We start from the raw sequence: 22,001 nt of genomic DNA, 5'->3' as shown, positions 1-22,001 counted from the left end.
CATGCGCCGCTCTCCGGGCCACGCCCCCTTACACCGCGCGTCGCCATGGCAACCGCGCGGCGTCTTAAAGGGGCCGCACCGCGTGCGGGTTCCCGTCGGGCCGCGATGGCGGGGGGACGAATCGCTGCCCAAAAGAACAAACCGCGACTAAATCGGGGTTCAGGTTTTATTGGGGAGCAGCGGGCAAGCGGGGGGAGGGGCGGGAGCAGCTGGGAGGGAATGGGGGGGACGTTGGTCACTTGTCCTTGTGCTGGATGAGGCCCTTGGAGATGAGGTCTGGGATCTCCACGGCGAGCCAGGGCCCCAGCTGGGGGACAGGGGACAGTGTCACAGCGTGCCACCCCCTCGGGGCACACAGCCCAAAAGGGTGACAACAGCGTCACAGCCCCCCATGGGTGACAATCCCCCCACAATGTCACCCCTGATACCCCCCGAGTATCATCTGTGTCCCTCCCCCAGTGTCACCCTCGACAGCCACCAGTGTCATCCCTGTCACTAATCCCAGTGTCATCCCTGACAGTGACACCCCCCCGTGTCACCCCTGACAGTGACACCCCCCAGTGTCATCCCTGTCACTAATCCCAGTGTCATCCCTGACAGTGACACCCCCAGTGTCACCCCTGACACAGTGACCCCCTCAGTGTCACCCCTGTCACTAATTCCAGTGTCACCCCTGACACAGTGACACCCCCAGTGTCACCCCTGACACAGTGACCCCCCCAGTGTCACCCCTGTCACTAATCCCAGTGTCACCCCTGACACAGTGACCCCCCCAGTGTCACCCCTGTCCCCTCCCAGTGTCACCCCTGACACAGTGACACCCCCAGTGTCATCCCTGTCCCCTCCCAGTGTCACCCCACACCCCCCCGTGGGTGACCTCCCCGTGCCCCCCACGGTGTCACCTCTCCCCAGTGTCCCCACATGGGTGACAACACCCTCCAGTGTCACATTCCCAGTGTCACCCCCCCCCCAGTGTCATACCTGACACAGTGAAACCCCCCAGTGTCACCCCTGTCACTCTCTCAGTATCACCCTTGTCACCCCCTCAGTGTCACCCTGTCACTAATCCCAGTGTCATCCCTGTCCCCCCAGTGTCCCCTCTCACCCCCAGTGTCCCCCTGTCCCCCCCAGTGTCTCCCTGTCCCCCCCAGTGTCCCCTCTCACCCCCAGGGCCATCAGGTGTGCCAGCCCGAATTTGGGGACGTTCCTGGCCCACAGTGGTTTGAAGTGGTCACTGAGGCAGATCTTGCCCCCCCTGTGGGGTCAGGGACCCGTCAGACCCCCCTGAGACCCCCCAGGACCCCCCAGGAGAGACCATCAGCCCACCCTGGGACCACCCCCCTAATCCCTGGACCCCAAAACCCCCCCACAACACCCCATGGACCCCCCCCTTCCAACCCCCCCAGCCCCAAAACCCTCCCCAGGACCCCCAAATTTCAGGATCCCTCCAAGCCCCCCACCCAAATTCCCTTACCAACCCTCCCCAAGCCAAAAAATCTTCCCTAAGACCCTCCCCAGGACCCCCCTCACCCCCAGGACCCCCCCAAATCTCCCTCTAAGCCAAAAGACCCCCTCTAAAACCCTCTCCATGACCCCCCCAACCCCAAAAATCAACCCCCACGCCCCCCCCCCCCCAAGCCCTGAGACCCTCCCAGGACCCTCCTCATGATCCCCCCCAGCCCCCAAACCCGCCCAGGAACCCCCCAAATCCCCCTCTAAGCCAAAAGACCCCCCCTAAAACCCTCTCCACGACCCCCCCAACCCCAAAAATCAACCCCACGACCCCCCCCCCCCAAGCCTGAGACCCTCCCAGGACCCTCCTCATGAACCCCCAACCCCAGAAGACCCCCAGGACCCCCTCAAATCCCCCTCTAAGCCAAAAGACCCCCCCCTAAAACCCTCTCCACGACCCCCCCCCAGCCCTGAGACCCTCCCCAGGACCCCCTCACGACGCCCCCAGCCCCAAACCCCCCCAAGGACCCCCCCCAAAGCCCCCAGACCCACCGGTACATCTTGGCAGTTTTCCCGTCCAGCTCGGGGATGGCGATTTCGGGGGCAGTGCCCGGGTAGGTCACGGGGATCTGGGGGGGCCAGGGGGGGTCAGAGCCCCTGGGACCCCCCAAAAAACCCGGGACCCCCCCCAAAAACCGCCCCCGACCCGCCCCCTCCTCACCTCGAACTCGATGTTGAACTCGTACTTGAGCAGCTCGTGGATGAACCAGCACCTGCCGAACCAGCTGGGGGGAGGGGGGAGGGAGGGGCTACTCAGTGCGGGACCCCCCCCCAAAAAACACCATAGACCCCCCTGGAACCCCCCCCCAAAAAACACCATAGACCCCCCTGGGACCCCCTCAGTGCGGGACCCCCCCCCAAAAAACACCATAGAACCCCCTGGGACCCCCCCCCCCCAAAAAACACCATAGACCCCCCTGGGACCCCCCCCCCAAAAAACACCATAGACCCCCCTGGGACCACCCCCCAAAAAACACCATAGACCCCCCTGGGACCCCCTCAGTGCGGGGACCCCCCCCAAAAACACCCTAGACCCCCCTGGGACCACCCCCCAAAAAACACCATAGACCCCCCTGGGACCCCCTCAGTGTGGGGACCCCTCCAAAAAAGCCCCTTAGCATCCCCCAGGACCCCTCCCCAATTTCCCTCAGACCCAGGGATGCCCCCCAAGACCCCCCTCAGTCCTGGGACCCCCCCCCAATAACCAGAGCAACCCTTGGGGGGGTCTCAATATCAGGGACCCCTCCCCAAACCCCCCCGTGTCCCTCAGTCCTCAGACCCCTCCCCAAATTCCACCTGCTGTGGGGAGGGGACCCCCGGTGTGACCCCGGTGTGACGGTCCCGGGGGTGTCACCGTCCCCGGTGTGACGGTCCCGGGAGTGTCACCGTCCCCGGGGGGTCCCGGGGGTCCGCAGCCCCCTCCCCACGCACCGCGTGCCCTCGGGGTTGGACTCCAGGCGGAACCAGTCGGTGTCGGCGCGTTTGTTGTTCTCCACGTACTACAGGGAGGAGGGGACACCGGGAGTTACCGGGGAGGGGGCAGTACCGGGAAGGGGGAACCGAGGATGAGCGGGACGCACCTGGATCAGTGCCCGGTACTCCTCACGCAGCCGCTCGGCCCAGCCCTCGCGGTCCCGCGGCCCCGCCGGCGCCCGCAGCAGCGGCAGCTCCGCCACCGCCCGCCGCGCCGCCGCCTCCGCCATGGCCAGGCCCCGCCATGCCGCCCCGCCGGAAGTGACGTGGCGCCACCGCCTCCGCCGCCATGGCCCGGCCCCGCCATGCCGCCCCGCCGGAAGTGACGTGACACCGCAGCCGCCGCGCCGCCATCTTCTGACGGGGCGTGGCGGGAAGTGACACCGCCGCCATCTTGGATAAGGGCACGTCCTGCGCGTGAGGGCGCGGCGGTGCCGCCATCTTTAGTGCTGGCAGTGGGAGGGAGTTGGGTGGGGGGGGTCAGCCACAGAGACCCCCCGATAGCGACAGCGACCCCCGACAGTGCCAGTGACCCCCCGAGAGCCACAGAGACCCCCGACAGTGCCAGTGACCCCCCACAGCCACAGAGACCCCCCCGACAGCGACAGCGACCCCCGACAGTGCCAGTGACCCCCCACAGCCACAGAGACCCCCCCGACAGCGACAGCGACCCCCGACAGTGCCAGCGACCCCCCGAGAGCCACAGAGAGCTCCCGACAGCGACAGCGACCCCCGACAGACCCCGGGACCCTCCCCAATTCAGGAACCCCCTCCCCACAGCCACAGGGACCCCCGGACAGATTCAGGGACCCCTCACAGTGACAGGGACCCCCCCTGACAGACCCAGGGACCCCCTGACACAGCATCAGAACCCCCCCAAAAGCAAGAGACCCCCAGAGACCATGCCCAGCATCAGGAACCCCTCTCAAAACCCCGGGGACCCCCCCACAGCATCAGAACCCCCCCCCCAAACCCACTGACACCCCCTCAAATCCCCAGAGACCCCCCCCAAACCCACTGACACCCCCTCAAATCCCCAGAGACCCCCCCCCAGCCCCAGGACCCCCTGCCCACCCCAGTACAAGCACACGCTGGGGGCTCAGGGCTTTATTGGGGGGCTGTGAGATTAGGGGGGGGCTCAGGGCTATGGTGGGGGTCCCATGATGGGCTCGGGGCTGCATTGGGGTCTGGAGTGGGGGTATCGGGGGGGGCTCAGGGCTGGTTTGGGGTCTCAGGCTGGTTTTGGGGTCCATCCTGGTGGTCTCAGGCTGGTTTTGGGCTCTCAGGGCTGTTTGGGGTCCATCCCAGGGTTGTTTTGGGATCCATCCCGAGGGTCTCAGGGCTGTTTTGGGATCCATGTGGGATCACAGGGCTATATTTGGGGTCCATCCCGGGGGTCTCAGGCTGGTTTTTGGGTGCACCCGCGGCTCTCAGGGGTTGTTTTAGGCTCTCGGGGGCTGTATTTGGGATCTCAGGGGTTGTATTTGGGATCTCAGGGGTTGTTTTAGGCTCTCGGGGGCTGTATTTGGGATCTCAGGGGCTGTATTTGGGATCTCAGAGGTTGTTGTAGGCTCTCGGGGCTGTTATTTGGGATCTCAGGGGTTGTATTTGGGATCTCAGGGGCTGTTTTAGGCTCTCGGGGCTGTATTTGGGATCTCAGGGGTTGTTTTAGGCTCTCAGGGGTTGTATTTGGGCTCTCAGAGGTTGTTTTAGGCTCTCGGGGCTGTATTTGGGGTCCATCCCGGGGCTCTCAGGCCGGTTTTGGGGTTCATCCCGCGGCTCTCAGGGGTTGTTTTAGGCTCTTGGGGCTGTATTTGGGATCTCGGGGGCTGTTTTGGGCTCTCAGGCCGGTTTTGGGGTTCATCCCGCGGCTCTCAGGGGTTGCCCCCCTGCCCCTCGTCCTTGCCCATCCTCAGCAGGGACGAGAACAGCCCCAGCACGTTGTTCTGCAGCTCCCGGGCCAGCGGCTCCAGTTGTTTGTTCGCCCGGTCCAGGTACTGCCTGCGGGACAGGGGGGGGCTCAGCGCACCGGGGGTGGGGGGGTCCCGGGGTGTTTTTTTTGGGGTGCAGAACCCCCTCCCCTCCATACTCGGCCTGGCTCCGCAGCTCCTCCGCCCGCAGCTTTTGGGGCAGCTCGCGGGTGACGAAGTCGGAGAAGCTCTGGAAGTGGCGAGTGAAGAAATCCTGGCTGTCGGCGGGCTGCGAGCCCTCGGGCGCGTCCCGCCGCACCAGCGCGGCGCCCAGGCGGGCGGTGGCGAGCAGGAGCAGCGCGGTGGCGAGCGGGACCTTCATGCCTGGGAGGGACGGGGGGTGCGGGGACAGCGCGGTGGGATTTGGGGAGGGGTGCGGGGGGTGTGTCCCCAAAGTGCTGTTTCGTTCTTGCTGTGCAGCATCAGCAGAGACACATATCCCAATCCTGATCCCAAATCCCAAACATGACACCAAATCCCAATCCTGACCCCAAATTCCAATCCTGATCCCAAACCCCAATCCTGATCCCAAACCCCAATCCTGATCCCAAACCCCAATCCTGATCCCAAATCCCAATCCCAGCCCCACATTCCAATCCCAAATCCCAATCCTGATCCCAAACTCCAATCCTGGTCCCAAACCCCAATCCCCGTCCCCAAACCCCAATCCCCGTCCCCAAACCCCAATCCCCGTCCCCAAACCCCAATCCCTATCCCCATCCCTGTCCCCATCCCAGCCCCAAACCCCAATCCCCGTCCCCAAACCCCCATCCCTGTCCCCATCCCTGTCCCCATCCCAGCCCCAAACCCCAATCCCTGTCCCCAAACCCCAATCCCTGTCCCCATCCCAGCCCCAAATCCCAATCCCCGTCCCCAAACCCCAATCCCTGTCCCCAAACCCCAATCCCTGTCCCCATCCCAGCCCCAAACCCCAATCCCCGTCCCCAAACCCCAATCCCTGTCCCCAAACCCCAATCCCGTCCCCGTCCCCGCTCACCTGTGCCGCTTTGGGGTCCCCCCGCCCGGTCCCGTTTTTATCCCCCTGCCCGCCCCTCCCCGGGCAAACACGGCGGGGCCGAGGGGCAGCGCGGGGGCCGCGTCCCCTGCCGGGCCTGTCCCCGTGTCCCCAAGGGGGGGCCCCGCCGGGCGAAGGTTGTCGCCTGTGCTGTCACTGACCCTCGACCCCCGGAATGGGGACACGCGGGCAAAGGGCGGTGGTGGCGCTGGCGACAAAAGGTCGGAGTCCCCCCGGCCACCTGTGGGGATGGGGGACATGGGGACAGCCCAGGGGACAAGGGGGGGTGGTGACAGAGGTGGCGCGGGGAGGGGACAGGGGGCTGAGGAGATGGGGACAGAGGGGACATGGCGGGGGACACAGGGAGGGGACAGAGGGGACATGGGGGGGGACACAGGGAGGGGACAGAGGGGACATGGGGGGGTCCAGAGATGCGGGAAGGGGACACCAAGGGGGTGTTGGTCTGGCATGGGGGTGACGTGCGACACGCGGGTGGGGACAAGAGGTGGGGGAGGTGGCACAGGGGGGAACATGGGGTAGGGGGAGTCCAGGAATGAAGGGATGGGGGACATGGATGTCACAGGACAAGGGGCACAGCGCGGATTTGGGGACAGGCGGGTGACACGGAACGCGCCCGCCTCGGAACGTCTCCGCTGGGGTGCGGGAGCCCGGAGGGGCCGCATTCCGGCGCGGCCCCGCCCTCCCCGCTCAGCCAATGGGCGGCACGCGTTGCCCGCGGCCAAGATGGCGGCGGCGCGCCCCCTGAAGGCGCTCCGGGCGGCGCCGCCCGCGATGGCGGCGGCCCGCGGCCGCCCGTAGGGGCCATGGGCAGCGCCGGGAGCCGCGCGCCGCGCCGCGCCCAGCCCCGCGGCAACCCCGGCAGCTTCGACGAGCTGCACCGGCTCTGCAAAGGTGACCGCGGGCAGCGGGGCTGGGGGGCTGTGAGGGGACAGCGGGGGTGGCGGCCGTGTCCCCGTGGGGTGGCGGCCGTGTCCCCGTGGGGTGACGGCCGTGTCCCCGTGGGGTGGCGGCCGTGTCCCCGTGGGGTGGCAGCCGTGTCCCCGTGGGGTGACAGCCGTGTCCCCACAGAGGTGTTCCCGCCGCAGATGGAGGGGGTGAAGCTGATTGTCACCAAGACCCTGAGCAGCCACTTCCAGGTCGGGGAGGGGACACGAGGGGACCTGGGGGAGGGGGGGGTGACCCCCCCGTGCTGTCGCCGTGACCCCTGCTGTCCCCACAGGTGACACACACGGTGCACATGAGCACCCTGGGCCCCTCGGGCTATCGCTTCAACGCCACCTACGTGGGGGACCGCCAGCTGGGGCCCACCGAGGTGACAGCGCGGGTGGCACCGACCGGGGGGGGGGCAGGGACCTTGGTGGCCTCGGGTGGTCACAGGTGGTGTCACATCTTCTGGAACCTCGAGGTCACCAATGGCTGCGGGGTCATGGTGGGCAACTGTCACCCCTGGGGGACTCAGGGGGGGTCAGTGGCCTTGGGGTCATTGGTGTCCCTGGGGTCGTTGGTGGCCTCAGGGTGGCCAGTACCTTTGGGGTCATTGGTGGCCATGAGGTTATGGGTGATCCCAGATGACCTTGGGGTCATTGGTGGCTTCAGGGTCACTGGTGGCCCCGGGGTCATTGGTGGCTTCAGGGTCACTGGTGTCCCCGGGGTCATTGGTGGTCCCAAGTGACCCTGGGATCCTTGGTGACTTTGGGGTCATTGGTGGCTCCAGACTGGTCAGTGTCACTGGTGGCACTGGGGTTATGGGTGACCCCAGGGTTATGGGTGGTCCCAGGTGACCTTGGGGTCATTGGTGACTTTGAGGTCATTGGTGGCCCCAGGGTGGTCAGTGGCCTTGGGGCCATTGGTGTCCCTGGGGCCATTGGTGTCCCCGGGGTCCCTGCTGCCCCCAGCCCACCCTGGTGGCCCGGCTGTGCCCGGGGCTGTTGCCAGCAGCAGCACAGAGCCCGGTGGCTCGGTGGCCCCGTGGCCCGGTGGCCCGGTGGCCGGGTGTGTCCCCACGCCCACGCCCGTGTCCCCAGGTGTTCCCCACGCTGCTCGGGGACATGGACAGCGCGGGCAGCCTCAACGCCCAGGCGCTGCATCTGCTGGGCGAGCGCCTCCGCGCCAAGGCCGTGTTCCAGGTGAGCCGCGCCCCCTGCCACACCCGCGCTGTCCCCGCGCTGTCCCCGCGCTGTCCCCGCGCTGCCACCGCCGTGTCCCCCCGTCCCCAGACGCACCAGGCCAAGTTCGTGACCTGGCAGTTCGACGGCGAGTACCGCGGCGAGGACTGCACGGCCACGCTGACTCTGGGCAACCCCGACCTGCTGGGCGGCTCCGGTGAGCGACAGCCCGGCCCTGCCCCGGTGGCGCGGCGGGGGCGGCGCTGAGGCCACCGCGCTGTCCCCGCAGTGATCGTGGTGGCACATTTCCTGCAGAGCGTCACCGCCCGCCTGGTGCTGGGCGGGGAGCTCGTCTACCACCGGCGCCCCGGCGAGGAGGGGGCCATCCTGACGCTGGCTGGCAAATATTCGGGTAAGGGGACGCTCTGGGGACACTTTGGGGACGGCCTGGGGATGTCCCCGGCGGTGTCACCTCGGCGCTGGCTCTCTGTTGCAGCCCCCAACTGGGTGACCACGCTCAACCTGGGCTACGGGGGGGCTCACGCCAGCTACTACCACCGGGCCAACGAGCAGGTGCGTGTCCCCCGCTGTCCCCCGCTGTCCCCGAGGTGTCCCCAGCCCCTGACTGCCGTGTCCCCGCCCAGGTGCAGGTGGGGGTGGAGCTGGAGGCCAACACGCGGCTGCAGGAGACCAACTTTGCCTTCGGCTACCAGCTCAACCTGCCGCGAGCCAACGTCGTCTTCAGAGGTGGGCCGGGCTCCCGGTGGCTTCTGTCCCCAGCTGCCACCTGCTGGTGGCACTCAGGTGTCGCTGCTGTCCCCCCACAGGGCTCCTGGACAGTAATTGGAGCGTGGGGGGGGTCCTGGAGAAGAAGTTGCCCCCCTTGCCCGTCACGCTGGCTCTGGGCGCCTTCCTCAACCACTGGAGGAATCGTTTCCACTGCGGCTTCAGCGTCACCGTGGGCTGAGGGGACAGCGGGGACAGCGGGGACAGTGTGGCACTGTCCTGCTCAGGGAGACACCGGGCCGGGCCGCAGGGACACGGCGGGCTGGGGACAGCGAGTGACAGCGCCACGGGGGGCTGGGGGCGGTGGCCACGGGGGGCTGGGGGTCCCTGATGTCCCCAGTAACCGCGGGGGGGGGCTGGATGTCCCCATTGTCCCCAGTGCCACCTCCTGGGCGTGGCTGTCACAGGGCTGGGTGTCCCCATTGTCACCTCCTGGGCGTGGCTGTCGCAGCGCTGGGTGTCCCCATTGTCACCTCCTGGGCGTGGCTGTCACAGGGCTGGGTGTCCCCATTGTCCCCAGTGATCACGTGGTGCTGGGTGTCCCCATTGTCCCCAGCCCCAAGGCGGCCGTGCCTCAGTTTCCCCGCGGTGCCACACCCGGATAAATAAAGCAGCTTTACTCTGCGCCCAGCGCGGGCCGGGGGTGACAATTGGGGACACGGGGGTGACATCAAGAGTGACATCAGCTGATGATCTCGGAGAGCAGCGGCGTCATGGCCGACAGCTCCTGGATGTGCAGGATCTGCCGCGTGTTCTCCACCTTGAGCGTCTGCAGCTCCGTCAGCAGCAGCAGCAGCTTGGCGTACAGGAACCTGCGGGGACACGCGGGGACATCCCGGTGACCGTCCCCACCCCCCCGGGGACACCGGCAGCCCCTCCCCGCCTCACCTGCCCGCCCCCTCACCTGCCCTCGCGCGGCGGGTGCCGGTGCTCGATGTAGCTCTGCAGGGTCAGCGCCACCCGCTCCTGGAACTGGTCGATGACGTCGCGCTGGGCGATGCCCGCGTGGTCTGGGGGGTGGCAGTGACGTCAGAGGGGATTTGGGGACAGCGCGGTGTCACCTGTGACCCCCCCCCCCCCCCCGCCGGGGTGGCTCAGTGTGTGGAGAAAAGGGGGGTCAGGGGGGATTTTGGGGTCTGCAAGTGAAGATTTGGGATGGAAAATTCTGGGGGGGTCAGTCTGGAGAAAAGGGGGGTTCAAGGGGAATTTTGGGGGGCTTTGGGCTTTTCCCGAGGGGGCTCAGCCTGGAGAAAAGGGGGTTCGGGGGGATTCTGGGGGGCTTTGGGCTGTCCCAGGGGGGTTCATACTCTCCTGGGGGGCTCAGGGGGTTCAGGGGGGCTCAGGCTGTCCCGGAGGGGGTTCGGGGGGGTTTGTGCCGTTCGCGGGGGGTGTTTAGGGGGTATTTTGGGGCTCAGGGGGTATTTTGGGGGCTCATGCCGCCCCGCGGTGGTTCAGGGCAGTTTGTGCCGTTCCGGGGGGGTGTTCAGGGGGTATTTTGGGGCTCAGGGGATGTTTTGGGGGCTCATGCCGTTCCCGGGGTGGTTCAGGGCGGTTTGTGCCGCCCCGGGGGGGTGTTCAGGGGGTATTTTGGGGCCGTGCCGCCCCGGGGGGGGTGTTCAGGGGGTATTTTGGGGCTCGGGGTATTTTGGGGCTCACCCGGCGAGAAGAGCAGCATGGCCTGCAGCAGCGCGTACTCGGCCTCGTGCAGCCGCAGCCGCCGCAGGCTCTCGTGGAACTTGAGCAGCGGCTCCAGGTACACCTGCTGGAACCCGGCTGGGGGGGCACCCCGAAATCCGGGCTTAGGATGGGGGGAGACCCCGCCCCAACCCTCCCCAGGCGGCTCCTGCCAAAACCTTTTCCTTTTCCAGGAGGGATTTTCCCGAATTTGAAGCCCCTGGCACAGCCTGAGGCTCTGTCCCCTTGTGCTGTCCCATTCCCTGGGCTCAGACCCCAAACCCTCTGGAAGAGCTGAAAATACCCCCGACCCCCTTTTCTCCAGGCTGAGCCCCCCAGGATTCCCCATCCCAAATTCCCCCTGGACCCCCTTTTCTCCAGGCTGAGCCCCCCAGGATTCCCCATCCCAAATTCCCCCTGGACCCCCTTTTCTCCAGGCTGAGCCCCCCAAGATTCCCCATCCCAAATTCCTCCTGGACCCCCTTTTCTCCAGGCTGAGCCCCCCAGGATTCCCCATCCCAAATTCCCCCTGGACCCCCTTTTCTCCAGGCTGAGCCCCCCAAGATTCCCCATCCCAAATTCCTCCTGGACCCCCTTTTCTCCAGGCTGAGCCCCCCAGGGTTCGCCATCCCAAATTCCTCCTGGACCCCCTTTTCTCCAGGCTGAGCCCCCCAAGATTCCCCATCCCAAATTCCTCCTGGACCCCCTTTTCTCCAGGCTGAGCCCCCCAGGATTTCCTTTCCCTGGACACGCTCTAGCCCTTGCTAAACTGAGTGACCAGAACTGGACACAGCCCTGGTGCCACCCTGGGCACACCTGGGCACACCTGGCTTGGGTCCTTTTGTGTCCAACCACTCTGTGGTGACACCACAGGACCCTGCTCTTTGTCCTGCCACCCTCCTGTCCCCGTGGGTGCCACTGTAGAGCGGTGCCCCCAAATGTCCCCAGGTGTGTCCCAGGTGTGTCCCCGCTGTCCCCGCTGTCCCCAGGTGTGTCCCCCTGTCCCCCTGTCCCCCTGTCGCGCACCCAGCGCCCCGTCGCGGATGGTGTAGCAGCGCTGGCCGCACTCCCAGGCCTTGGTGCGCGGGTTGAAGACGGTGTTGAAGCGGATCTGGCAGATGCCCAGCGTGGCCCCTTTCAGCAGCGAGATTTGCGTGTCCAGGGACAAACTCCTGTCGTGGGGGACACACGGGGACACGTCAGGGGGTGGCACCGGGCGCCGCCCCCGCCGCGGCCCCGCCCCGCGCACCTGAACACCGGGATCTCCTTGGCGAATTTGATCACCTGCTGGATCATGAACGTGCTCAGGTCGGCGAACTGCGGCAGCAGCGACAGCACGTCCGGCCCGGCCTCCTCCCGCGGCGACAGCGACAGCGACAGCGCCGAGGGGACGGCGGGGCCCGGGGGGCTGGGCACGAGCAGGCGCACGGCGGGCTGGGGACACGCGGGGACAGGGCAGGGCGGCTGCGGGGACAGGCACGGACGGGGTTGGGGACGGGCAGGACAGCTTTGGGGACAGGCAGGACATTTTTGGGGACAGTTGGAGCATCGTGGGAATGGTCAGGACACCTTTGGGACAGTCTGGGTACCTGTGGGGACAGTCTGGACATATTTGGGGATAGCCTGGGTACACGTGGAACAGTCAGGACATTCTTGGGGACAGTCAGGACATTTTTTTGGGGACAGTCTGGGTGCTTGTGGGGACAGGCAGGACATCTTGGGGACAGTTGGAGTATCATGGGGACAGTCTGAACATCTTTGGGGACAGTCGGGATGTCTGTGGGAGCAATTGGAGCATCACTGGAGACAGTCAGGACATCGTGGGGACGGTCTGGACACTTTTGGGGACAGCCGAGACACCCACAGGGACAGAGGTGTCCCCATAAGGACAGGGGTGTCCCCCACAAGAACAGGGGTGTCCTCAGCAGGGATGGGGTGTCCCCAACAGGCACAGGGTGTCCCCCACAAGAGCAGGGGTGTCCCCACAGGACAGGGTTGTCCCCACAGGACAGGGTTGTCCTCACAGGTACAGGGGTGTCCCCACAGGACAGGGGTGTCCCCACAGGCACAGGGTGTCCCCAGCTCACCCAGCAGTGCATGAACTGGGAGAAGCTGGAGTCGAAGGTTCGCTGGTGGGCGCCGATGAGGAGCTCGATGAGCTGCTGCTGCTCGCCCGTCAGTCCCCGCTGCTGGCCCTGCTGGCCCCCGGGCTGGCCCCGCTGGCCCCGCAGCTCCCGTCGCCGCCGCAGCGCCTCCTCCGACATGATCACTGCCACCCGCGGCCCCCTGTCACCGCCGGGGACAGCGAGCGGCGACACCCGCGCCCCGGGATGTCCCTCCCCTGTCCCCTCCCTGCCACCCCCCCTGCTGCCACCTCCGTGCCCCGGGCCCTGCTGTCCCCTCCCTGCCACCCCACCCGGCCGCCTCTCTCTGTCCCTTTGTCCCACCCAGGTGCTCCCCGTGTCCCCGCGGTGTCACTCACTGTCCCTCCTCATGCCGGCGTCCAGGCACTTCTGGAGGCGACAGGCCTGGCACTGTCGCCGCTTGGCCTTGGTGACAGGGCAGCGCCGCGCCAGGGGACAGGTGAAGCGGACACCTTTGATGACAGAGCGCCTGCGGGGACAGGGCCGCTGTCACCGCCTGTGCCCCGACACGGCCACTGTCACTGCGTGTCCCCCGGGGCACGGCGTGTCCCACCCTGTCCCCATTCCCCTGTGCCACCCCTTCCCATCCCTGTCCTGGTGTCGTGTCCCATCCTGTCACCACATCCCGTCCTGTCCCCTCACCCCGTCCCCTTGCCCCATCCTATCCTGTCCCATCCATCCCATTTTGTCATTTCCCATCCTCTTTTGTCCCCTCACACCTTGTCCCCAACCTCCTCCACCTTGTCCCCTTGTCCCATTCCGTGCTGTCCCCCTTGTCCCTTTGTTCCATCCCGCGCTGTCCTCGCTGTCCCCGCTGTCCCCCCGCTGTCCCCGCGCTGTCCCCGCGCTGTCCCCGCTGTCCCCGCGCTGTCCTCGCTGTCCCCGCGCTGTCCCCGCGCTGTCTCCGCCCTGTCCCCGCGCTGTCCCCGCGCTGTCCCCCCGCTGTCCCCGCGCTGTCCCCGCGCTGTCCCCGCCCTGTCCCCGCGCTGTCCCCGCGCTGTCCCCCCGCTGTCCCCGCCCTGTCCCCGCCCTGTCCCCCCGCTGTCCCCGCGCTGTCCCCGCGCTGTCCCCGCGCTGTCCTCGCTGTCCCCGCGCTGTCCCCCCGCTGTCTCCGCGCTGTCCCCGCCCTGTCCCCGCTGTCCCCGCGCTGTCCCCGCACCTGAAGAAGCCCTTGCAGCCCTCGCAGCTCATCACGTGGAAGTGGTACCCGCTGGCCCTGTCCCCGCACACGGCGCACACTTTGTCCTCGTCGGGCTCCGTGTCCCCAGGGGGGTCCCGGGGGCGGGGGCTGCACTCTGTGCCCGGGGGGCTCGGCAGGGACACGGCTGGGGACAGGGGACAGCGGGGAGTGACACAGCCGGCACCTGTCCCGCCGCGCTGTCACCCACGTGTCCCCGGCCGCCACCGCTGTGTCCCCCCCCAGCCGCGGCGCTGTCACCCGTGTGTCCCCGCCGGTCCCTGCAGGGTCTCTTCATGTCCCCTCCGGTCCTCGTGGATCTCCTTCGGTCCCTAAGTGTCCCCGCTGGTCCCTGCATGTCCCCTCTGGTCCTCGAATGTCCCCGTGTGTCCCCTACACTCCCTGGGTGTTCCCGCCAGCCCCCGCGTGTCCCCTGCACTCCCCGAGTGTCCCCTCCGGTCCCCGCGTGTCCCCGGCGGTACCTGAGCCGCTGTCCCCCGGTGCTGTCGGTGATGCAGGACTGTCCCCACCGGGTCCCCGAGCGTCCCCTCGGCACTCTGTGTGTCCCCGCCGGTCCCCGAGTGTCGCCTCCATTCCCGCCGTGTCCCCGCCGGTCCCGGGAAAGGCCCCGTGGAGTTTGAACCTTGAACTTGAGCGAGGCCGCGACAGGCGGGGACAGAGCGCGGGGAGGAGGGGACAGGTGGCACCTGAGGGGACAGGCGCAGGGATGGCAGCTCTGGGGGACAGAGGGACACGGGGATACTCGGGGACACGACAGCCGGAATGTCACCCGTGCGTGCCGATGGTGGCACTGGAAGCCCCAAAGGGGACACGGTGGTGGCCGTGCTGTCACCGCTGTCCCCACAGGAGGGTCACTCTGTCACCAGCCCCACTGGCGGTGTCCCCATGGCGGATCTCCGGTGTCACCTTGTCCCCAGGTGTCACCCCCACCAGGAGGGTGGCACTCGGGGGGGCTCGGGGTCATCCCGATGCCCCCACACTCCCCGAGCTCCCCTGTGTCCCCATGTCCCCGTGTGTCCCTAATGTCTCCAAATGTCCCCCATGTTCTAAATGTCCCCCCAAAGTCCCCCCGTGTCCCCAATGATGTCCCCATGACTCCAATGTCCCCCAATGTCCCCAAGTCCCCAAAATCGCCCCGTGTCCCCCAATGTCGCCAAGTCCCCCATGTCCCTCCACATCCCCCATGTCCCCTATGTGCTCATATTCCCTGTGTCCCCTAAGCCCCTCAATGTCCCCCCGTGTCCCCCCGGGTCCGTTCCCCCTGGAGCGGGGGTGGGTCGGGAGAATCCCCACGAGTGGGCGTGCCCCTTACAGACCCCACCCCGCTCCCCATTGGCCGCGAGCAGCTGTCAATCAAACCCCGCCCCTATAAAACGCGACGGCGGCAGCGCCGGTGCCGCACCGGGCAGCGGCGGCGGCGGCGGGATGAGCGAGGTGGGGACACGGGGGGACACCGAGGATACCGGGGGGACACCGGGGGGCTCAGGGGGCCCGGACACACCGGGACAGAGCGCGCAGAGCGGTTCGCCCCTTTCCCCGTGGGTTCAGCCCCGAGCGGGGACGGGGACAGGATGCTGCACCCGGGATGCGGGGACACGGGGACACTTTGGGGACTCCGGAGCGCCACGGGGACACTCTGGGGACACTGGTGTCACCTCCCCTTTCCCCCAGGGCTCTCCTCTCTTCTCAGCGCAGCCCCCATGAGCCCCACTCCGGCTGGAGGCTGGGGGCACGCCCGGGGATACTGGGGGACCCTGGGGACACTGGGGGGACACTGGGGACAACAGAGCCCCTGTGTCACCCCCCTCGGGTCCCCTCTGTCCGCAGCGCAGCCCCCATGACCCCCCCTCGGCGGCGGAGGCCCCCGCTGGGCAGCAGCAAGGTGAGGACCCCCGGCACAGGTGGGGCACGGGCTCCCTGTCACCGCTGTCACCGCTGTCACCGCTGTCACCATTGTCACCGCTGTCACCGCTGTCACCGCTGCGTCCGTGTCCCCGTCCTTGCGGGGAGTGGCGGGATGTCCCCCGGGGTGTCCCCGGGGTGAGTCTGGGGGTGCCAGGCTGTCCCCAAGGATGTCCCTGTCCCCCCCCACCCCTCAGCCAAGGCCGGTGACCCCAAGAAGGAGGAAGAGGAGGAGGAGGAGGAGGAGATCGACATCGACCTGAGCGCGCCCGAGACGGAGCGCGCGGCGCTCGCCATCCAGGGCAAATTCCGCAAATTCCAGCGGCGGAAGAAAGAATCGGGGCCCTGAGGGGGGGCCCGGGACCCCCAAACCTCGTGGGGACCCCCTGGAGTTGGGGGAGGGGGGGTTCGGCCCTTCCCTGCCCCGAGTGACACGGGGGGGACACAGCCGGGTGTCCCCAGCAGGGGAGGTGGCCCTGGAGGGAGGGGGCGGCGGGGAGCCCCCCGTTTTCCTGGGAACCCCGAATTTCACTTGGAACCCCCCAATTTTTCCTGAGAATCCCCCAATTTCCCTGTCGTGTCGTCTCCCTCCTTTGTCCTGTACGAATAATAAAGTCTGAGGAAGAGGAGGGTCTGGGGGTTCGGGGGAATTTGGGGAGGGATCCCCCCTTTAAATCAGAGCCGGGGGTCCCTGGGATTTCTCCCCCGCGGGGGCTCAGGCGTCCCAAAAATTCTTGGGGGGCGTGGGGATAAATTCAGAGAGATTTGAGGGGTTTGGGACCGATTTTGGGGAGTTCCAGATGGATTTTGGGGCGTTCTCAGCCGGATTTGGGGGGGTCGCAGCCGGATTTTTAGGGGTGTTCTCAGCTGGATTTGGGGAATTCACAGCTGGATTTGCGGGAAATTCGCATCTGAGTTTGGGGGATTCACAGGCGGGTTTTGGGGGGATTTGTGACCAGATTTCGGCAGGTTCACAGCCCGGATTTGGGGGTTTCGCAGCCGGATTTGGGGGTTTCGCAGCCGGATTTTGGGGGTTTCGCAGCCGGATTTTGGGGGTTTCGCATCCCGGATTTGGGGGGGTTCGCAGCCCGGATTTGGGGGGGTTCGAGGGGCTCGGAGGGTCCGGGAATGCCGTGTCCCGGTGCAGAAATAGCTCCTTGGAAAGAAAAACAGAGCCCGGGGCAGGGCCCAGGGGACGCGGCGGGGTCGGGCTGCGCAGACTTATTAGGGAAAGGACACAAAAATCCCGGGGGGGCACCGGGGGGGCACCGGGGGCCGCCCTGCCCCCGTTCCCGTGTGGGAGCGGCAATTCCCGCCCTGCTCCGTGCCCCAAATATCCCCAAATATCCCCCAGCGCCGGGCTGGGGTCTTTGTCCCCCTCCCGTGAGGAGGTGACAGCCACCCACCCCTGGTGGGGACACCCCCGCCTTGGTCTCTGTGTTAATTACACCTCTGCGTTAATTACCAGCTTTAATTAATGGCGGGGGGCAGGGAGGTGGCCCTGAGGTGGTTTTGGGGACAGTCCCCTCCCGGCTGAGGGGCGATGCCACCATCCTGTGCCACCTCCAAGTGTCACCCTGAGGGTGACAGCGATGTCCCCGTGAATTCGCGATTGCTCAGACACCGCCGGAGTGGGGACAGCGACAGTGACAGTGACAGCGACAGTGACAGTGACAACCCGGAGGGGACACGGGGCTCCCGGACGTGTCAGTTTATTAATGGCACCACGGGGACAGGGAGGGGACAGGGACAGGGAGTAGAAAAACGGGGAGGGGGGAGGGGGAGCCCGGCCGCAGCCTCGCCCCCTCCGCGGGGCTCCGGCCGGATTTTTGGGGGGGGTCCCGGGGGTTATGGGGTGCGGGGGTTAATGGGGGGGATGGGAGGGGACAAAGGGGACCCCCTGCGACGTCATTTGGGGTCGGTCGCGGGGAGAGACGAGAAAACGGCCAGAAAAGGAGCAAAATTTGGGGAGGGGGGGCAGAGAAACCCCCCCGAGTGCGGGGAGGGGACACGCGGCTGTGACACGGCCTCAAGAGGTCTCGGGGAGGGGGCACCGACCCCAAATCCGCTGATTTTGTGCTCAAAAAGGAGATATTCCCTCCTCGCCCGGAGCTGGGGCGGGGAGCGACCGAAGGAGGGCGGGGGGGGGACCCGGGGGTGTCCCCAGGATTGTCCCCAGGATTGTCCCCAGCGCTGTCCCCGAGGCCGGGGGACCCGAGGCGAGGACCACACCCCGCTCCTCGCCGGGTCCCGAGCCTGGGGGGTCGCCGGGGGGGTGGATCAGGAGCCCCCCGAGTTGGGTTTGACGATGCTGAGCAGGGCGCTCCTGAGGCTGCCCCGGCTCGGGGAGCGGGCGGCGGGCGCGGCCGCGGGCGGGGGCTCCCCCCGGGGCTCCCCCCGCAGCTCCATCTCGATGGTCATGATGACTTTGGGGGGCCGGGGGTCCCCCGCTGTGCCCGCTGTCCCCGGGGGTCCCCCCCTGCCCGCTAACCGCTATTTCCTGTCCTTGCGAGACTCCCCCGCGCCTCCCTTGGGTTTCTTGGCGCTGCGGCCGTGGTCCAGCATGGCGTAGAGCACGGGGGCCTGGGGGACAGGGGGACAGGGGGGACAGGGGGGACAGGGGGGCTTCATCTCCCATCCCCGGGATGAGGGGAGACAGGGGGACAAGGGACGGGGAGGACAAGGGGGACAGGGGGGACAGGGGGGCTTCATCTCCCATCCCCGGGATGAGGGGAGACAGGGGGACAAGGGACGGGGAGGACAAGGGGGACAGGGGGACACGGGGACTTCATCTCCCATCCCCGAGGACAAGGGGACAGGGGGACAAAGGACTTGGGGACAGGGGACAGGGACAGGGGACAGGGGGGGCTTCATTTCACATCCCAGGGGACAGGAGGACAGGGGACAGGGGACAGGGGACAGGGGACAGGAGGGGCCTTCATCTCCCGTCCCCGAGGGCCTGCGGGGACAGGGGTACACGGGGGGCAGGGTCAGGGGGGCTTCATTTCCCCTCCCCAGGGACAGATGGGACAAGGGAACAGAGTGGACAAGGGGACGGGGGGGGCTTCACCTCCCGCCCCTGGGGACACGGGGGACAGAGGGACAAGGGGACACCCCGCCGCGCCCCCCGCCCCTCCCGGCGCTCACCTGCCGGCTGCGCTTGGAGCCGTCCTTGCCCGAGCGCTGCAGTTTCCCCTTCTCCATGGCGCTGGGATTTGGGTTTTTTTTTTGGGGAAAGAAAAGGCAGAAAAGGAGCGGCTCGGGGCGCTGGAGGGCGCGGGAGGGGGTCGGGGTGGGGAGGGGGCGCCGCTCACCTGAGGCGCCGCTGCAGCAGCGCCTGGCGCCGCCGCCAGCAGGAGCGGGTGGCGTAGCCCAGGGCCACCAGCACGGCCACCAGCAGCAGCACCCCGGCGATGACAGAGCCCAGCACCACGCCATAGCGCGTGGGCACTGCGGGGACACGAGAGGGACACCGCGTCACACCCGGGGGGACACGAGAGGGACACCGGGTCACACCCGGGGGGACAGGACAGGGGCACCGCGTCACACCCGGGGGGACACGAGAGGGACACCGCGTCACACCCGGGGGGACACGAGAGGGACACCGGGTCACCCCGGGGGGACAGGACAGGGGCACCGCGTCACCCTCGGGGGGACAGGACAGGGACACCGCGTCACCCTCGTGAGGAGGAAGGGGACAGTGGCATCGCGTCACCCCCGGCAGGGGCACGACAGGGGCACCGCGACACCCCCGGGGGGACAGGACAGTGGCACAGCGTCACCCTCGGGAAGAGGAAGGGGACAGTGGCACCGGGTCACCCCCAGCGTGGAGCAGACAGTGGCACTGCGTCACTCACAGCAGAAAGGGGACAGTGGCACCGTGTCAACCCCCAGAAGGGAGTGGCACTGAGGTGACAGTGGCACCGTGTCGCCACCCGGGAGAGAAGAGACAGTGGCATTGTGTCACCCCTGGCAGTGGGTGGCACTGTGGGGACAGTGACACCGTGTCGCCACCACCAGCAGGTAGCGTTGAGGTGACACCAGCCCCGTGTCACACCCCCGATGTCCGGGAGGTGACACCGCCACCATCGGTGACAGGGAGGTGACACCACTACAAGCGTGCTCAGGGAGGTGGCACCGCCACCATCGATGACGGTCGGCGACAGGGAGGTGACAGGGAGGTGACACCGCGCGCACCTTTCTCCAGCACGTAGAGCGTGACCTGCGAGGACTTGCCCACGATGTCGGGCGGGTTCTTGACGTCGCACGTGAAGGTGCCATTGTCGCCGGGCTCCAGGTCGCGGATGACGATGGAGCCGTCGCGGCGCCGCGGGTTCCCCACCCACTCCATGCGCTCCTTGAAGCTCCCCACGTCGTCGATGTAGGGCTGGCCCTGGGCGTAGTGGAAGATCTGCGACAGCGACAGCGACAGCGACAGCGAGGTCACCCGGCGGCGGGGGTGGCACCTCGGCGCGGCGGGGTGACAGCCAGCGCCGGAGATGGCGGGGACAGGGGGGACAGAGGGGGATTGGGAGGGTCCTGGGGGCGCTCGTGACTGTCGTGGGACATGGGGACACGGTGGGGACATCCCAGTGCCACCGCGGTGTGGCGGGACGCGGTGTCACCTCCAGGAAAGGTCTGTCCTGCTGCGGCTGGCAGTGGGACACGGGGACACCTTGGGGACGTCCCAGTGCCACCACAGAGCAAAGGGGACGCTGCTGGGGCTGGAACTCAAGGGACAGCAGGGCTGGGGACACCTTGGGGACGTCCCAGTGCCACCACAGAGCAAAGGGGACGCTGCTGGGGCTGGGACCCGGTGGGTACTGGCGACATCTTGGGGACACTTCAGTGCCACCCCAGTGCCACTCTAGTGCAGGACACCGTGCCACCCTCAGGGAAGGACCTGTCCCTGTCGCCACAAGGGAGAAGGGGACAGCGGGGCTGGGGGCGGGATGGGGACACTGGGGACGGCTTGGGGACATCGGGGACAGCTTGGGGACACTGCGGGGACACTGACGGAGATGCTGTCGCGGGTGCCCTCGGCCTGGAAGTGCCAGGTGATGGAAATGTCATCCGAGATCCACTCGCTGGACCAGAAGCTGCAGGACAGGGTGACACTGGCGCCCACGGTGCCATAAACCTCGCGCTGCGTGTACACGTGGATCGGCGACACCGGCGACACTGCTGCGACACAGCGGCGTCAGCGCTGTCCCCGAGCTGCCGCCGAGGGGCGCCGAGGGGGCGGGGGGACACTTGTGACACTGCTGTCGCCAGGGGTGGCTCGGAGGGGACAGCGGAGTTGTGACACTGCTGTCGCCGGGGGTGGCTCCGAGGGGACAGCAGCGTTGTGGCACCGCCCCGATGTCCCAAGGGGTGGCTCTTTGATGCCACTCCTCGTGTCCCCAGCTTGGTGACAATTCTGGGGACCCTCCTTGATGCCACCCACCCCTGTCCCCAGTTTGGTGATAATTCTGGGGACTGTCCTTGACGCCACCTCCGGACTGTCCTTGATGCCACCTCCACCTGTCCCCACCTCGGTGACAATTCTGGGACTGTCCTTGATGCCACCCACCTTGTCCCCAGTTCGGTGACAATTCCGGGACCCTCCTTGATGTCACCCCCCCTGTCCCCAGCTTGGTGACAACCCTAGGACTGTCATTGATGCCACCCCCCCGCCGGTGACAGTCCCCAAACATCACGTGGGTGCCACCATCCCCACGACCACCCCCAAAAACCTCCTGCCCCCCCTCCCCACCCCCCCCCACCCCCATTTTTGGGGACCGTCCCTTGTCCCCAAGCTCACCCAGCGCCGCCAGCAGCAGCAGGAGGTGGCGGGTGGCCCTCGGCGACATGGTGGCGGTGACACGGAGGGGACAGCGCGGGGACAGCGGTTTAAGGGTGGCTGCACCCCGAAGCTCGGCCAATGGGCGCGGGCCGCGGGGGGGGGGCTCAAAGGGGACATTTCGGGGACACTGCGGGACTGTCCCACCGGACACTGGCGCCTTTGTCACCCGCATTCCCGCGGGGGCGGGAGAGCAGGAATGTGCCCGAGGGGACAGCGGGGGCCCACGTGGGGGACCACCGGGGAGAACCACGGGGGACATGGGGGGGACACCGGGAGACACTGGGGGCCACTGTGAACATGGGGGCCACGGGGTTACACTGGGGGGACAGCGTGGACCGGGGGACAGCTGGGGGACA

The 22,001-nt window shown here is 67.4% G+C and overlaps 5 protein-coding genes and 1 long non-coding RNA gene across 8 annotated transcripts; 2 read left to right on the top strand and 4 right to left on the bottom strand.

The window, feature by feature from the left end:
- Positions 1-196: 196 nt before the first annotated feature.
- UFC1 (ubiquitin-fold modifier conjugating enzyme 1) lies at positions 197-3,266 on the bottom strand. The gene is made up of 6 exons (XM_079332800.1): positions 3,093-3,266; positions 2,944-3,011; positions 2,174-2,237; positions 2,005-2,081; positions 1,165-1,255; positions 197-307 (listed from the first exon to the last, which is right to left on the bottom strand). The coding sequence occupies exons 1-6, from the start codon at positions 3,213-3,215 to the stop codon at positions 236-238; spliced, it is 495 nt and encodes a 164-aa protein (XP_079188926.1). The 5' UTR covers positions 3,216-3,266; the 3' UTR covers positions 197-235.
- A 1,558-nt stretch (positions 3,267-4,824) lies between these two features.
- APOA2 (apolipoprotein A2) lies at positions 4,825-5,297 on the bottom strand. Its single transcript, XM_079332801.1, has 2 exons — positions 5,075-5,297; positions 4,825-4,986 (listed from the first exon to the last, which is right to left on the bottom strand). Exons 1-2 carry the CDS (start codon positions 5,275-5,277, stop codon positions 4,860-4,862), a joined length of 330 nt encoding a protein of 109 aa, XP_079188927.1. The 5' UTR covers positions 5,278-5,297; the 3' UTR covers positions 4,825-4,859.
- A 1,311-nt stretch (positions 5,298-6,608) lies between these two features.
- On the top strand, positions 6,609-9,518 carry TOMM40L (translocase of outer mitochondrial membrane 40 like). Of its 2 annotated transcripts, none has more exons than XM_079332805.1 (10): positions 6,609-6,882; positions 7,060-7,127; positions 7,211-7,303; positions 8,016-8,117; positions 8,208-8,313; positions 8,412-8,508; positions 8,593-8,669; positions 8,741-8,843; positions 8,924-9,306; positions 9,439-9,518. In XM_079332805.1, the coding sequence occupies exons 1-9, from the start codon at positions 6,795-6,797 to the stop codon at positions 8,937-8,939; spliced, it is 750 nt and encodes a 249-aa protein (XP_079188931.1). In that variant the 5' UTR covers positions 6,609-6,794; the 3' UTR covers positions 8,940-9,306; positions 9,439-9,518. The 2 variants fall into 2 exon arrangements, with proteins under 2 accessions (XP_079188931.1, XP_079188930.1); XM_079332804.1 differs by having other exon boundaries at positions 6,640-6,882; positions 8,386-8,508.
- On the bottom strand, positions 9,485-14,560 carry NR1I3 (nuclear receptor subfamily 1 group I member 3). Of its 2 annotated transcripts, none has more exons than XM_079332803.1 (9): positions 14,360-14,560; positions 13,860-14,025; positions 13,039-13,169; positions 12,644-12,825; positions 11,806-11,840; positions 11,583-11,728; positions 10,539-10,655; positions 9,787-9,892; positions 9,485-9,694 (listed from the first exon to the last, which is right to left on the bottom strand). In XM_079332803.1, the coding sequence occupies exons 1-9, from the start codon at positions 14,469-14,471 to the stop codon at positions 9,565-9,567; spliced, it is 1,125 nt and encodes a 374-aa protein (XP_079188929.1). In that variant the 5' UTR covers positions 14,472-14,560; the 3' UTR covers positions 9,485-9,564. The 2 variants fall into 2 exon arrangements, with proteins under 2 accessions (XP_079188929.1, XP_079188928.1); XM_079332802.1 differs by having other exon boundaries at positions 11,806-12,020; positions 14,360-14,556.
- LOC306816354 lies at positions 10,530-16,077 on the top strand. The gene is made up of 3 exons (XR_013777648.1): positions 10,530-10,635; positions 15,726-15,780; positions 15,998-16,077. It is a non-coding gene; the product is annotated as an uncharacterized lncRNA (long non-coding RNA).
- Positions 16,078-17,632: 1,555 nt separating this feature from the next.
- Positions 17,633-21,755, bottom strand: MPZ (myelin protein zero). The gene is given in 7 exon segments (XM_079332806.1): positions 17,633-18,293; positions 18,297-18,383; positions 18,948-19,008; positions 19,115-19,250; positions 19,998-20,211; positions 20,818-20,981; positions 21,604-21,755. Coding segments are annotated over 7 exon segments (924 nt in total). The 5' UTR covers positions 21,653-21,755; the 3' UTR covers positions 17,633-18,080.
- Between the last annotated feature and the right edge of the window lie 246 nt (positions 21,756-22,001).

The sequence above is a fragment of the Erithacus rubecula genome, assembly GCF_903797595.1.
Source record: "Erithacus rubecula genome assembly, contig: scaffold_537_arrow_ctg1, whole genome shotgun sequence".
In the NCBI taxonomy this organism is placed as follows: Eukaryota; Metazoa; Chordata; class Aves; order Passeriformes; family Muscicapidae; genus Erithacus; species Erithacus rubecula.
The sequence above is the reverse complement of the archived record's forward strand: the minus strand, read 5'-3'. Positions and strand labels throughout refer to the sequence as shown.

Excerpts from the sequence above, each read along its gene's own strand:
- TOMM40L (XM_079332804.1), top strand. The coding sequence starts at position 6,795 with ATGGGCAGCGCCGGGAGCCGCGCGCCGCGCCGCGCCCAGCCCCGCGGC. Across the intron at positions 7,304-8,015 it reads GCCAGCTGGGGCCCACCGAG|GTGTTCCCCACGCTGCTCGG; the intron begins GTGACAGCGCGG and ends CCGTGTCCCCAG. Across the intron at positions 8,844-8,923 it reads AGCCAACGTCGTCTTCAGAG|GGCTCCTGGACAGTAATTGG; the intron begins GTGGGCCGGGCT and ends GTCCCCCCACAG.
- APOA2 (XM_079332801.1), bottom strand. The coding sequence starts at position 5,277 with ATGAAGGTCCCGCTCGCCACCGCGCTGCTCCTGCTCGCCACCGCCCGC. Across the intron at positions 4,987-5,074 it reads GAGCTGCGGAGCCAGGCCGA|GCAGTACCTGGACCGGGCGA; the intron begins GTATGGAGGGGA and ends CCTGTCCCGCAG.
- NR1I3 (XM_079332802.1), bottom strand. The coding sequence starts at position 14,471 with ATGGAGGCGACACTCGGGGACCGGCGGGGACACACAGAGTGCCGAGGG. Across the intron at positions 14,026-14,359 it reads ACCGGGGGACAGCGGCTCAG|CCGTGTCCCTGCCGAGCCCC; the intron begins GTACCGCCGGGG and ends CCCTGTCCCCAG. Across the intron at positions 9,695-9,786 it reads CACCCGCCGCGCGAGGGCAG|GTTCCTGTACGCCAAGCTGC; the intron begins GTGAGGGGGCGG and ends GTGTCCCCGCAG.
- UFC1 (XM_079332800.1), bottom strand. The coding sequence starts at position 3,215 with ATGGCGGAGGCGGCGGCGCGGCGGGCGGTGGCGGAGCTGCCGCTGCTG. Across the intron at positions 2,082-2,173 it reads AGTTCAACATCGAGTTCGAG|ATCCCCGTGACCTACCCGGG; the intron begins GTGAGGAGGGGG and ends TGGCCCCCCCAG. Across the intron at positions 308-1,164 it reads CACACCTGATGGCCCTGGGG|CTGGGGCCCTGGCTCGCCGT; the intron begins GTGAGAGGGGAC and ends CCTGTCCCCCAG.